General features: G+C 49.8%; 1 protein-coding gene across 1 annotated transcript; it reads left to right on the top strand.

Moving 5' to 3' along the window:
- The first annotated feature begins 10,984 nt into the window (after nt 1-10,984).
- On the top strand, nt 10,985-14,050 carry Hmx3 (H6 family homeobox 3). The gene is made up of 2 exons (XM_005064294.4): nt 10,985-11,412; nt 12,021-14,050. Exons 1-2 carry the CDS (start codon nt 11,013-11,015, stop codon nt 12,689-12,691), a joined length of 1,071 nt encoding a protein of 356 aa, XP_005064351.1. The 5' UTR covers nt 10,985-11,012; the 3' UTR covers nt 12,692-14,050.
- Nucleotides 14,051-15,140: the final 1,090 nt, after the last annotated feature.

The raw sequence follows: 15,140 nt of genomic DNA, 5'->3' as shown, positions 1-15,140 counted from the left end.
ACCGAGTGTCTACATGTGCCAGCTACATTACCACTGTTAGCCCTATTCCTATTTTACATCCCTGGTCTGTGAACATCCCGAAGACAGGAGCTACAACTCATTCAGTTCCTAGCCCTTAGAGACATGGGTGTTGCCACTGGTGCACAACCTGGAGTAGATGAATGAAGGAATGTCCAGGCTGTTCAACCGTTGACATATAACCTGGAGAGGGCTGCACCTGCTCCTTGACGGGCAGTCCTCAGTAGCGGGCCTGATTTATCCCACCATCATCAATTGTTCTGATTGTGCCACATCCGTCTGGCAGGAGACAATGGATGGATGGGAAGAAAAAGTTATTCCTCAGCTGCTGAGGTAAACAGTACACAGCCACAGCAGTACGGCACTAGAAGGCAGACATCCAACGTGGACACTGGAGGGACAGAGACCCTGCTCCGATGTGGCTGCCATGACCCCCCTGGAGGTGAAGAGGCAAGACTTCCCTCTATTATGTAAAAGGCTGAGCTGACTGTCCCTGCATCCCTTCTTCATGTCCAGCCACCAGCAGAAAGAACAATGTATCAGCCAGGCAGGTAGGGCACACCTTTAATCCTAGCACTCAGGAGGCAGAGGCAGGTGGATCTCTGTGAGTGTGAGGCCAGCCTGGTTGATAGAATAAGTTCCAGGGCAACCAGAGCTACAAAGAGAAATCCTGTTTTGAAAAGGCCACAGAAAAGAAAGAAAGGTAGGAGAGGGTAGGAAAGGGGAAAGAACTCTAGGAGGTCACTGGACCAGTCCCATGCGACTCTGAGACAGGGAGCATTGGAAAGGCTATCTCTACATATGGTGACTAGGAGATAGATTTCTTTAAACCAGCTTCCCTGAGATAGCATCTGAGTGTTAGATGCTGCATATATTTAAAATACACAGTTTTGTGTCTTTTACCGTTCAAAGTCTTAGGGCCACCCACAACTGACTTTATTATCATTATTATTAGCATTTATTGTATGTATGTGCATAAATATGGGTGCATGCCACGGTACACGTGTGCAGGTCAGAGAACAACCTCTGAGGGTCAGTTTTCTCCTTCCACAATGTGGGCAGGCCCTGGGGATGGAAAGCAGGTCCTCAATTGTGTCAGCAAGCGCTTTTACTCACTGAACCATCTTGCCAGCCCGCAATGAACTTCAAAACATCATTACAACCTCCACAGTGAAACACCAGAGCCAATTCTCTCTCCCTTCGCAGGACATCCACTGGTCTCCTTCCTGTCTCCACCGGGCTGTCTGAGCTGCGCAATCACATAGCCAGAAACACACCATGTGGGTTCTTTCATGACAGTCGTTTCTAACCTGTGGGTCACGACCCTGTTGGGGGTGGTCACATATCAGATATCCTGCACACCAGGTATTTATATTACAATTCATAACAGTAGTAAAATTACACTTATCAAGTAGCAACAAAAATATTTTTACGATTGGGGGTCCCCCCGCGGCATGAAGAACCGTATTAAGGGCCGCAGCATTAGGAAGGTTGAGAAGCACTGCTCTCTGAGCACTCCTTCGCTCCGTGTTTTAAAGATTCATTTGTGGTGTGGTGTGCATTGCTACTTTTACTCCGTGTGTGTGTGTGTGTGTGTGTGTGTGTGTGTGTGTGTGTGTGTGTGCGCGTGCGTGCGTGGGGGGTCACATGTACATGCATGCATGTGGAGGAATCAATTAAAGATGGGCTTTTTTTGATCTATCTTGTTCTTTTGAGACAGAGTGCTCACTTGGGAAGTGGGACTAACTGATATGACTATGCTGGCCAGGAAACCCCAAGGATCCTCCCGTCTCCACTTCCCCAGTATGCCACCATGCCTGGCTTTTTACATGGGTTCTGGGGATTGAACACAGGTCCTCATGCTTTCACAGCAAACACTTTACAGACTGTGCTATGTCCCCAGCCTAAAACTTGGTAATAGGCCTTTAAATGAGCATATCACATTTTATTTATTTTCATTTGGAGGTGGGTTCTTTCTATGTAACCCCAGGTGACATGGAAATTGCTCCGTAGACCAGACTCACCTCGAACTCCAGAGATCCACCTGCCTCTACCTCCACAGCTCAAAGACTAGAGGTGTGTGCCACGAAACCCAGCATACCTCATTTTCTTAACCCAGTCATAGTATGTGGGACTTTCTGGGGTGGGGGGAGAGCGCTCAGAATCCCACTGAAACCTAATGAATCCAAAATTGATTTTTAAATGTGCGTTCTAGGTTGCTTCTTGACAAGAAACTCTGCCCAAGGAATGCTACCCAGAGAAGCAGGGATGAATTATATATACATTCTGAATCCAAGAAGACAGACCAGAAGGAGGGGAAAGTGGACACGCTATTTATGTGAAGTTCTAAAGCTAGAAAAGCTGGCCTTTAACAATGGTATCAACCCAGTGGTTTCTGGGGACAGCGCCTGCAGAAATTGCCTGCAAACAGCGAGAGGTGATTTTCAGAGGTGTACACTCAGGTGTATGCATCTGCCGGCTTCTTGAACTGTGTGTCCTCAAGGTGTGTGAGTCCCACTTCACAGGAAATTACACTAAAATGTTCATTACACAGGAGTTATTGGTGTCAATATGGAGTCATTTATGTTGAATCACAAAAAAAAAGAAAGAAAGAAAGGTCAGGGAGCCATAGAGAAGGAGCTGTCGTGCACATTGGCCTATATCAGGGCTTGCCACAAAAAGTTCCTGCACACACACTTTGTGGTGGATACTACTCAAGGAACTCCTCAAAATGCAGTTTTACAGAAAACCATCTGCCAGGAGTATTTGCCCAGTGTCTGTGTGGCACTTTGAATGAGGATGACCCCCATGGGCTGGTACAGTTGAACATTTGGTTCCCAGTTAGTAGACTATTTAGAAAGCATAGGAGGTGCGGCCTTGTTGGAAGAGGTGTGTCACTGGGGTGGGCTTTGAGGTTTCAAAAAGAGAAGCCAGGCCCAGTCTCCCGCTCTGTCTACTTGCAACTTTCAGATCAGATGTGAGCTCTCAATACTGCTCTGATGCCATACCATGTGTCGCCATGCTCTCCACACTGGCCATAGGCTAACCCTCTGAAACTGTAAGTAAGCCTCAATTAAATAATTTCTCCTAAACGTTGACTTGCTCATGGTGTCTCCTCACGGCAACAGAACAATGACTAAGACAGTCTGACTCCACCAATGAGCTAATGCCAGTTACTGCCAAGGGGCCTCCATGAACACTGGTCTTTCTTGCAAATGGTTTGCTTGAACTTCGTTTTTGCATATGTCCATGTCTTTAAAAGCTTCTGGATGAGTTTAGTGGTAGTCTGAAACCCCAACAAGTGGGAGTTTGAGGGAGGAAGGAGGAGCTCCAGGTCAGAGAGCTAGAGAGCTCAGCACTTAGAGTAGTACTTCCTGCTTTCCCAGGGGAACCAAGTTCAGTTCATGGTACCCACATCTGGTAGCTCACAACTACCTATAAGTCCAGTTCCAGGGGGATTTGACACCCTCTTCTGGACTCTGTGGGCACCTACATACATGGTATGCAAACATACACAAATAAAATCAAAATAATAAAAAATAAACAAAACAAATTCCAGTCCTCTTTGGGCTACAGACTAAGATGCTGCTTCGGACAGACAAGAAATAAATCATTTGGGTTTGTTCTAACTCCATTTCATGAATCTGATATATTACAGATGCAACTACTCCAGATTATTTCTGAGCAAACTGTCTTTGAAGAGCTTGTTCTCCATGTTATTACTCTCTCCCTCTCTCTCTCTCTCTCTCTGTGTGTGTGTGTGTGTGTGTGTGTGTGTGTTATGTGAGTGTGTATGTACATGTCACTGTGCACAGTCAAGGTTGGACAACAGCCTTTGTGGGTTGGTTATTTCTCTTCCACTGGGTTCTGGAGATTGAACTCTCAAGTCATTAGAGTTGCGTGGCAAGCTCTTTTACCAACTGAGCCACCTTGCTGCCTGGTTCTTTCATTTCTTACTGGTGCTGGGATTATAGGCAGGTACCAGCACACCTAGTTGATACAGTGTGGGGATCAAATCCAGGGCTTTGAACCAAGCACCTCCTTCTGCTTGTAATCCTCATCTTGATCCCCTGCCAAACATACCTCAAAATATCTGCTTAACCTGCTGATGGGGAAGTCCTGTGTATATGTCAATAAAGCACTGTTGGCCAATAGGGAAGCAAGATAGGTGGGAGTAGGAGTCCAGGAGGACTCTGGGAAAGAAAACACAGGGAGTCAAGATGTAGCTGCCATAGGGATAAGAAGTCCAGACATTTTCTCTGGTAAGAGAAATACTTAGAATAACAATTATGGGGTAAATACTTAAGTCAGAGCTAGCCAATATAAAACAAACAAAGCCAACAGCTTCATAATTAATACAGCGTCTTGTGTGTTATTTGGGGACTACAACGCGGCAGAGCCCAGGCAACTGGTGGGGAAAAACCAAAGCGTCTGGCAAGGAAAAGGCTTCTCTCTACAACCTGCACTTTGGATATGATGCATGCACACTCTCATGTCTGTACACATAAAAGTGGAAGCCAGGGACGGGTGGCAGGTGTTCTGTTGCTCCTTGTTTTAGTCCCCTTGAGACAGGGTCTCTCACCAAATCTGGAGCTTTCCAATAGTCATCTAGACTGAATGATCTACAAGCCCCAGTGATCCTCCACCCCCAGCGCAGGATTTTAAGAGTCCATGGCCACACCTGACTTTTTTAACTTGGGTGCTTTGGATTCTAACTCAGGTTATCATGCTTTCATATCAAGTGCTATTGAGCACTGAGCCATCTCTCTAGATAGTGGTTTTCAACCTGTGGATCAGCCATGAACCCTTTGGGGATCAAAAGACCCTTTCATAGGGTCACATATCAGATATCCTACATATCACATATTTACATTATGATTCATAACAGTGACAAAATTACACTTTTAGCAATGATATAGCAATGAAATTTGATGGTTGGGAGATCACCACAAATGAGGAGCTGTATTAGGAAAGTTGAAAACTACTGCTCTAGATCAAACCTCAGTTTCTTGGTGCAGCTTCCCTTACCTGCCTATTTAATACTCAGTCATCCTCCCACCACAGTATTCTCGTGTCCCTTTAGGATTTCCCATAACCCTTATCACCTATTTGCCTCCGCCCAGCCCTGGTGCACTGTCCCTGAGAGTAGGAATTGCAAGTTCAATGAGGCATTGCAAGTGCCCAGGATATCGCTGAGCACACACCAGCTGTTCAACCAGTATTCAGTCCATACGTTGTGATAGAATTCTTGGTTCTTAGCAGGGTTTGTTTGGAAATCCCAGGCTGTCTCTGCACTATAAAAGAAACTGGAGAGCAATGTCTACAATGGGGCCCTGTGTGGCTTTGGAATGGAGTGAGTACATCATTCTTCAAAGGGTGAGCCTTGGGAGCCGATGAGTCCTAAGACTCACTAGGGACCTTGGACGACTCGACCCATTTCTGGAAAGACTCTCCTAAAGGTGGCCTGCTTTGTTCCTGCTGGATTCATGTTGCTGTGGTACTAGTGTTTTTCAGAATTGGGGGACTGGCACATCAGCAAACTATCAGCCATAGCCCCCAGAATTTCAGACACTCTCATTTTTATTATATTTGTTTGTTAGGAGGATGTTCACACATGCTATGGCATGTGTAGAGGTCTGAAGACAACTTGATCTGGTCTTGCCTTCTGTCACCTAGCTCACAGGGATTGAACTTAGGTCACTAGACCTGGTGGAAAGTTCCTTTACCTGTAGAGCCATCTCGCCAGCCCTGAGACATGTTTAGACAGACAAGTTCCATGGAGAAAAACACAAACCTTTGAAGTCCTTTCCCCCTCATAAGAAATCTAAAGAGATCCGGGCAGTGGTGGCACACGCCTTTGATCCCAACACTTGGGAGGCAAAGGCAGGCGGATCTCTGTGAGTTCCAGGCTAGTCTGGTCTTTAGAGCTAGTTCCAGGACAATCAGAGCTGTTACAAAGAGTAACCCTGTCTCAAAAAAGAAAGAAAGAAAGAAAAAAGAACCCTAAAGAAGGGCTGGAGAGACGGCTCAGCAGTTAAGAGCCCTAGCTGCTCTTTCAGAGGTCCTGAGTTCAGCTCCCAGCACCCATGTAGCAGCTGACATAGCCATTTGTAACTCCAGTTCCAGGGGTATCTAATGCCTGCATCTGGCCTCCATGGACACAAGCAACACATGTGGTAGACAGACATACATGTAGGCAAAACACTCGTACACATAAAAATAAAATAAATAAATCTTATTTAAAAAGACCTCTGATGGCAGAAAGCAACCTGTGTGTAACCGTGTGTGGAAGAATCTAGAAATGGGAGGAGTGAGAGAATGTAGAAGACCTACCAGTTAGAAATTCTAGCTTTCTCAGAGAAACTGGCAAGAGCAGTGTAGTCTGTGTACTCATCTTTAATCTCAGCACTTGGGAGGCAGAGGCAAGTGGATCTCTTCGAGTTTCAGGCCATCCAGAACTGCACAGTGAGCCCCTGTCTCATAATAAACAACAAACAAACAAATCATTTTCAAGAGAAGAGTGAGTGAGGATCGACCACAACCATAGCCAGCACTCACTATATGTCCCAAGTGTCTTCATGGCAGTGTTTTGAGGCTGTGTTTCCATGTGAGATCCATTTACTTCTGTCTTATAATCTTGTGCTTCAGTTTCTTCATTTTTCAAGCAGGAATAAAGCACTGCCTACCCCACCCTGGGATAGTGGCCAGTACGCCGTGCCCCAAACAATGACTGATGTCTAAGATTAGCTTTGCATAACAATTTTTTCCTATTAGAAATTGCGTAATTCATTCTTTTATGTGACTCAAGATGTATTTGTCATCAAGGACAACATGGCTATAGTCCATCCCTAGGGCTTGTATATTACTCAAGGTCACATTGATTAGCAGGGGTCTCTGGTAGTATTACCAGTAGCATGGAAAAAGGTGGACAAGGGCTTCCCAGGAGAAGGGTCAGAGTTTCTGTGGAGAACACAGCTTCAGACTTTAGTCTATTCTGCCTTCAAAAAAAAAACAGAATTCAGGACAGTTAGGTGATAAAATGTAACCACCAGGAACAGGGCAAACTGTAGCTCTTAGTTATTAGGGCAGTCAGTAGGGGTCTTGCAGTTTTGGCTAAAAGTTTAGCTGGTTCCCATTCTTTCTGTATGTGTTAGCACTGCATCTAAGGAGGACTCATCCATTCTGGCTGCAGAAGGAAGACCTCTGCTTTAGGTGAGGTCCCAAAGAACATATAAATACTCCCCTCCCTTGGAGAGCAATCCGTGTACCAACTTGAGTGTATATAAATGCATATATGAGTTTTGTGTGCGGTGGGTGTGAGGGTGGTCCTAAGCATCCCTTTGCCAAGTTGCCTCATTCTTTGTGTAAAAGTTTGGTGTTGATCCTTAGTGTTCTCCAGGTCCTTTGCCCACTTGGACACTTGTCCCAATAGGGAGTGGTATGGCGATCTGATTCTACACAGTCCATGTGCCATAAACCCTCTATGACGCATTCTTCAGCAGCCCTGTTCCTGGGAAATCCTTTAGGGTTTGCAAAATGTATCATCAAAAGACCTCAGATTATCTGAGCGTGATTTCTTATGCTTGTAGTTCCATCATTAGGGAGACTACATATGACTTTCAGGGAAGCCTGGGTTGCAGGGCAAAACCCTATGCCAAAACCCCAACAACCTAGATTCTCAATAAACACTGCAAAAACTGCCTTGGGATGAGTATTTCAGGGATGTTGCCAGGGTACCTAAAGTGTTGTTATCAAGCAGATCAATGCTCTGCAGTGGGAATTGTGAGCCCACCCACCACCCATCTATTCATTCGTGCACTCGCTTACCCACTCACCTAATTCATGAATTTAGGCATTAACACAAGCCTTTACTAAGATATCCACTCACTGGCCAACTGTGCACTGTGTTCTCAAAAGATAATAAGGCAGACCCTTGCCTTATGCAGCGTGCATCCTGAAGCTCATTCAGGATCCTCATGTAGAGAAAAAGCTGCAAGGGAAAAAACGTAAAGGGGGCTTTAAAAGCAGACAGAAAGCCAGGAGAATGATAGGCAGGAGAGATCTCTTGCAGAGGTGGCTATATAAAGATCTTCAAAGACCATCAGGTGATTTCGTCCTTGGTTTCTTCCTTAACTCAGATAAAAAAAATTAGAAGTGCCTGTTTTCCAAGGGTAAAAGTATGCTTTTAAATACTTTGCATAGATTCTGTGTTTTCTTCAGCCTCTCCTGTAGACTCGAGGATACCCCATAGAGGTCGCTATTTGCCTGACTTTGTATGGCATCATGGTGCTGGCAAGTGTAGGGATTCCGCCTCGGCAGAGAGCGAATGAATTGCTGTCCAGGCACCCATTGCCAAGACGCTATCTTTTTCGAACTAGAAAGGAAAGATCAACTGTATGCTTTCTACTGTTGAAGTCCAGCTGGGAATGCTGAAACTGAATAACGGGACCCTGCCTCTCGTGAACTCACACTTTCTTACACACTCTAGCGCCCTTTAGGAAAGGGACACATATGCTTGGATCCGGCCTGAGACCCGACCTCTTAGGTCGGTACATTTAGGTCCAGAGTTGTAATCAGCCGGAAGCCACTTCCTGGGACAGAACGTCTTCCGTGCCTGCGGGCTCGCGAGTGTCTATTAGCTGTTGTTTTGTTTTTTGAGATACAGTGATGGTGGCGGTGATTGAACACACGGCCTCGCAGAAATGGGGAAGTGTTTCCTCTCTTCCCTAGTTTAAAGTAGCCTCCCTACGGCAGAACTTTTGCGAGTGTGCACACATCTCCCCACCAGACCCATGCACACCCATGGAGGATGCCTCCTCAGCCTACTGGGCCACTAGGTTTGCTGTGCACAAGTAATACGCATCGAACTCACGTCACCTATGCGCAGAGAACGATTTCTCCCCGGGGGTGGGTGGGAGGGTGACCTCTAGTTGTCCAACACTGGTTGGGTGCCTTAGGTATGGTCTCCTCTCTGGACACCTTTTCTCTATAAAACCCAAGCATATTACCCACCCTGTTTGAGCCTCCGAGCTGTGATTGGCTCCGACTCAGATTTTAGACGATATGCCCTTGTGCGTTCCAGTAAAGCTTTGTACAAACTCAGAGGAATAATAGTAACCATTTATGGAAGCGCTACTTACAAGGCAAATGTAGGGTTCGTTACTGTGGGTGAATGTCAAAACTTTAAACACAACCGTCAAGATTTGGTGCAGGAGGCTCAGGAGCCCTAGGACTGAAAAATAAAATAAACCTACTTCTCATTTGGGGACCCAAAAACGGTCGGGTCTGCTTGAATAAGACAAGGCTCTACCGAAAGAAAAAGATAGGGGTGGGGCGGAGCGAGCTCAGGTGTGAAGAGAGCTTCTCCGGGGCTGAGGACAGACTGTCATCTTTCTCGGGACAAGGAGCTATCCCCAGGGAAGGGACCCCGCCAACAGTTCTGTTTTATTTGTCGCTGAAATCTACAATTGAACTGCTTGTCTCTTGGGTTTCCTTTCTTGCTCGGCTCAGGAGCTGTTAAGGTGGATGGAGTCCAGCTATTCCTCAGAGGCCCGCCTTGGTTCTCCAGAGAGTGGGAGGCCCACGGGACGTGCTGCAGGTGTCGCTACCACTGTCACAACCGAGAAAGGTATTCCGCTGCGCCTTCGATTCTCAGACTGTATTAAAGCATTAGGTAGCTCGTAAACGGCACCGGGAAACTTCTTGGGGAAGTGCTGTCTCGGACCGCAGGTTTGGAGTCGGTCCTTGACCCGTGGACACTGTCATTCAGAAAAGAGTGGAATAAAAAAAGAAAAGAGAGGAGTGCAGTCGTCGGTGCGGGAACATCGCTACCCCGACAGTCTCATGAAAGGGAAGCGCGAGCGTCGGAGGGCCCTGCGCTCTCGGCAGATTCGGACTGGCTCTTCGCTTCTCAGGGCCAAAGGTCAAGGCTACCCGGATTCCTGAGGCCGCAGACACAAGAACTCTCTTCCTGCCCACTAGACGGTGGGTAGGGAACTCTAATTCCCCTCTTCTTGCCTTCGCCCTGCTTAGCAGGTTTTGGGGAAAGAGAGCACTGACTTCGTCCCCAGCCGAGGTGGTGCCCTACTTCTTGGGCCCGCACGACCGAGGCTTTCCAGCCGTGTGGGGACAGCTGGCCCTGCCATGCCGGGAGGGGGTGGGAGAGCGGTGGTTAGCCCGGCGCTTGTAACCCCGAGGTGACTCGGGCCAGCCTGGCCTGCCCCTCCCCCTCCCGACCGAGCAGCAGCAAGCTCGAGGCCGAGCCGCAGGGGGTAGAGGGAGGTGCTGGCTCCAGACTCTTGTGGGTCTGTGAGCTCCAGTCCGCCGGGGGCGTCTCCTTCTCCGGGTCCCTCGTGCGCCTCCCGCTTTGGTGGGAGCTCTCCGAGTGCCTCTTTAGCGAGAGCCAATATCCTTTTGTGCTAATAGGTTTGTCCTCATTTGCTGCCTAATTGGACTATATAAAGCCAATAACAGGCGGGCTCTCATAGCCCGAAGCCAAAGCGCCAAAATCCGAGGGAAGAAGAGGAGGGGGGCTGTGGCAGAGGCGGCTGCGGGGCCCGGGCTCGGCTGCGCCTTGGCCGGCCTAATCCCATTTGCCATTGTACGCGCCCAATCGCCGTATACTCCCCGCATTTAACTTGGATGACATTTTGATTTCATCATTAGCATCCGGCGCCGGATTGACGCATCCCGAGCCCGGGACCGCTCTCGCAGCCTCCTCCCGGGGAACCGCAGCTTCTACCCGGCCCCCTCGCTCCCTGCGCGCAGAGGCAGGGCCGCTCCCCGCCCCCACTGGACCCCTCCCCCATGCGAGCCCGCCCCGGCCGGGTCCCCACCCCGCCCTCCCGCGGCTCGATTCGCGCCCGGGGCGGCCCCCGACTTTGAGCCCTGTAGTTGAGTTCCGTTTATGGTCTGATTTCCGGCCCCTAGCCTGCTCGCCCCGCCGCCCGCCTGTCCCGCTCCCTCCCTCCGTGGGACCCGGAGGACTGGGGACCATGCCGGAGCCCGGGCCGGACGCCTCGGGCACTGCCAGCGCGCCGCCCCCGCAGCCGCCACCCCAGCCTCCCGCGCCCAAGGAATCCCCGTTCTCCATCAGGAACCTGCTCAACGGAGACCACCACCGGCCGCCCCCGAAACCTCAGCCGCCCCCACGAACGCTCTTCGCGCCGGCCTCGGCCGCCGCCGCCGCGGCCGCCGCTGCCGCCGCCGCAGCCAAGGGTGCCCTGGAGGGCGCCGCAGGCTTCGCGCTCTCGCAGGTGGGCGACCTGGCTTTCCCCCGCTTTGAGATCCCAGCGCAGAGGTTTGCCCTGCCAGCGCACTACCTGGAGCGCTCCCCGGCCTGGTGGTACCCCTACACTTTGACCCCCGCCGGCGGCCACCTCCCGCGACCAGAAGGTACCGACCTCCCTTTGAACTTTCGCTCTCCCCTCCCTCCCTACGGGCTGGTCCTATCCCCGCCCTGAGCTGGTCACTACAGTTATGGGATGTCCTGACACCTGCAAAGCCGAGTTATGTTCAACTTCCTCCGGTCTCTAGTCCTCATCTTTCCTGTGTGGTTGGTTACGAGGCCCAGGATTCCAATCCCACTTGCTGAGAAAAGAGAAGGAATAGGAGGCCCCCAGCGCTGCGCTTCCCGGGAAAAGTGTCCTCTAGCAGGAATGGGTGGCTAGGGATGACCTGAGCAGGGGACTAGGCCTGGAAGGCAGGGATGAACCCTAAGCACAGATAATTTTTCCGTTGGCCCCTGGCACGGGATACGTGGGGTAAAAGGTGCGGCCCTGCTGCCATCATCGGCTCGCTGGTCCTTAGGAGGCAAGGGAATCCTAGGTCTTGGCGCCCCACTGCAGCCAACGGGGGCAGAGGAGGACCTCAGGAAAGCTGAGGCCCCAGGACCAGGAGCGGAAAGGCCAACGCGTGGGTTGCGCCTGCTGCCCCCAGACTCCCTTCCCTCTCAAGATTGTGTTGCTGTGCTTGAGTGTGCATCTGTTTGTCTGCCTCTGCAGCCTCGGAGAAGGCCCTCCTGCGAGACTCCTCCCCTGCGTCCGGCACCGACCGCGACTCTCCGGAGCCTCTGCTCAAGGCTGACCCAGATCACAAGGAACTGGACTCCAAGAGCCCGGACGAGATCATTCTGGAGGAGAGCGACTCAGAGGAAGGCAAAAAAGAAGGCGAGGCGGTGCCGGGCACGGCTGGGACGACTGTAGGGGCGACTGCGGCTACTCCGGGCTCAGAGGACTGGAAAGCGGGCGCCGAGAGTCCGGAGAAGAAGCCCGCGTGCCGCAAAAAGAAGACGCGCACCGTCTTCTCCCGCAGCCAGGTCTTCCAACTCGAATCCACCTTCGACATGAAACGCTATCTGAGCAGCTCGGAGCGTGCTGGCCTGGCTGCGTCGCTTCACCTCACCGAGACGCAGGTCAAGATCTGGTTCCAGAATCGTCGCAACAAGTGGAAGCGACAGCTGGCGGCCGAGCTGGAAGCCGCCAACCTGAGCCACGCCGCGGCGCAGCGCATCGTGCGCGTGCCGATCCTTTACCACGAGAACTCTGCCGCCGACGGTGCGGCGGCGGCCGCGGGGGCCCCGGTGCCGGTCAGCCAGCCGCTGCTCACCTTCCCGCACCCAGTCTACTACTCGCACCCTGTGGTCTCCTCCGTGCCGCTACTACGGCCGGTGTGAGATCGAGAGGGGAGAGAGAGTGAGCACCCAGCCGCCTTTCGGGGACCCAGGAGGAGACTGGGCTGGGCCAAGGGCGCCAAGCTGTGGCCAGTGGCCTTGGGAACCAGGGCTCGGGCTCACTGCCTTGCCTCTCACCCCCAATAGCATTTTGTAAGTATTTGCAATGCATTTTCGTGCAATTCATTCCTATGAATTTGAGGCGCTTCTCCTCTTATTTTTGGTTTTGCTTACCATTGCAAGAAAAACGGGATGGTAGGGCTACAAAACTCCCAAGTCAAACTTCCAATTGAAAGTTTTTGATAAATGTGCAAACCTCCCCTTAAATTTCCGTTGCGCTGTGGCTTTTTTTCAGAGGGGGGAATTATTTTTACAGAAGGAAAATAAGCGCAAAACCCAACTCCCTTTAGTTTATTCATTTTTTATAGAACTATTTTCAAAATCCAGAGAGAGAGAGAATTCAGATTTTGAATTGATATTTATTTCTGGATTTATGGGTGTGGTTCTCCTCCCCTCCCCACACACCCATTTTTCAAAAATCTAAGTAACCTCTGGTAGAATCCCTACACTTAGCTAAGCAGCCGATCTGTAGCAGTTAATGTCATTTGTCTCAGTTGGTGACTAAGGAATTCCCTAACCAAAATGTTTAGAGGGAAAGGACAAAAGCCCCAAATCAGACCTTTAAAAATTGGAACAGCTCCGCATCTGGTTGGGTTGCAGTGATCTTATTTATCACTAGCATTTATTTAGTGGTAAATCACTGGCCCGAAAATTGTCATTTAACATCACTATCACTACTGTGTTATACCTGTTTGAGAGATTTGTTTCAATTTCTTTTTTTGTAAAAAAAATACATCTTATCCTCTCCCAGTTTTACTGTACAACAACTACTGTGCTTTGACCTGTGCAATATTGTACAAAATGTCCCTAGAGCCCTGCCCCTTCCTCCGTGGGGATAAGGACCACCACGTCACAGCATAACCGTTAATGTAGAGGAGAGATTAAGCAGGAGAGAGGGGGGAGGAAAAAAGTAAGGTGGGGTAGCAATGCTCAGAGGAGGAAGCCAGGCAGAGTGGAGCGCTTTAAGTGAAGGACAATCAACATAGGAGAATCTTAACTTATTTGATAAATGTACAGTTTTCTTGTAAAATTTACCCTCAACTCTACAGGGCCTCTGGCTCTGTTTTCCTTTTGGCTACACCTGTTGTTCTGTCGTTAGGAGTAGTCTGTTTCCTCTTCCCTCCCTGTCCTCTGCTAGAGTTCCACCCCTTTTTAAGAAAAGAGAAGAAAAAAAATCTCCACAAAATATTGTTACACTTAATGTTGTTGTGGAATCGAATTAATTAAAAAGGAAAAAACTAAGCCTTTCATGTTGCCAGAGTGTGTAACTTTGGATGGTGCCCCCACCCCCAAGGAGCAGGTGTCCAGGGAAACTCTCTTTGCCTTGCCTCTGACTGCCTCTGTGCTTTCTAAGTCTGACCTGGACTCAGGCCCCTAGAATCCAGCAGGCAGAGAAGACAGAGGCGGCTTTGTTCAGGACCAAGAATGTTCTTTCCTGGTATCTTCTACTGCTTAAAAGGCCCTCGTCAGAACAAGGAAAATTGAGGGATGGGAAGGGTTTGAAGGTTTATCTAGCTTGCAGAATTGAGCAAAATGACAGCCCGAGCTTAAAGACAGATGGTATTTCTCAGGGAAAGGCTGAAGCTGGCTTGCTTTCCCCAAGCCAGGATTCCTTCAAGAGCTTCTGGGCCGGGCATCCCTAAAAGGTCTCAATAAGATTGTAATGGCCCCAATGGCCACCTGGTTTGTTGGAGGAAAGAAGCACAAAGCTTAGAGTTCAGCTGAGTCTGAAGGTAGATTGTTAAACCTAGCAGTCCTTGGGCTGGAGACAGGGCTACTTCTAGGACTGGACAGAGAGGTTTCAGCTGAGCTGGGAGAATTTCAGCTACCCAGTGCACAAGACATCACAGCTATGCCCGTGACTGAGAAGGCACTATTGCAGGTTACTACATCGTGCCAGCCAGGCTTTCTGTGTCCATCAGTGCCCAAAGCTACCATATAGGTAGCCTGTCTGGACCCACCTGTCCGGCCAATGCTTGGATGCCTGTGCTTTCCTTAGGCCCCTGCACGCTTGGCCCTCAGCACCAGAGGCAAAGGCATTCCAAAACCCTTAGAAAATATGGTCTTCAAGGTGTCCAGGTATTCCTTGCCAACTTGGCATGGCTGCCTACCTTCGAGTTCTGTGTGGGGTGTGTGTGTGTGTGTGTGTGCGTGTGTGTCTGTGTCTGTGGGTGTGTGTCCGTGCTGATCACATTCCTGGCAGTGTCTGTTTGGAACTGGGGAGTCAGCAAGGCAGAGAAGACTCCAGCCAGCATTGCTACAAGCAGGACACAACCACTGGGGAGCGCCTGTCCTCGCTCTCTTTTCTCCTGCTGTGTTGCCAAGCTCCTCC

Source organism: Mesocricetus auratus, unplaced genomic scaffold (genome assembly GCF_017639785.1).
Source record: "Mesocricetus auratus isolate SY011 unplaced genomic scaffold, BCM_Maur_2.0 Super-Scaffold_4256, whole genome shotgun sequence".
NCBI classification, from domain to species: Eukaryota; Metazoa; Chordata; class Mammalia; order Rodentia; family Cricetidae; genus Mesocricetus; species Mesocricetus auratus.
The sequence above is the reverse complement of the archived record's forward strand: the minus strand, read 5'-3'. Positions and strand labels throughout refer to the sequence as shown.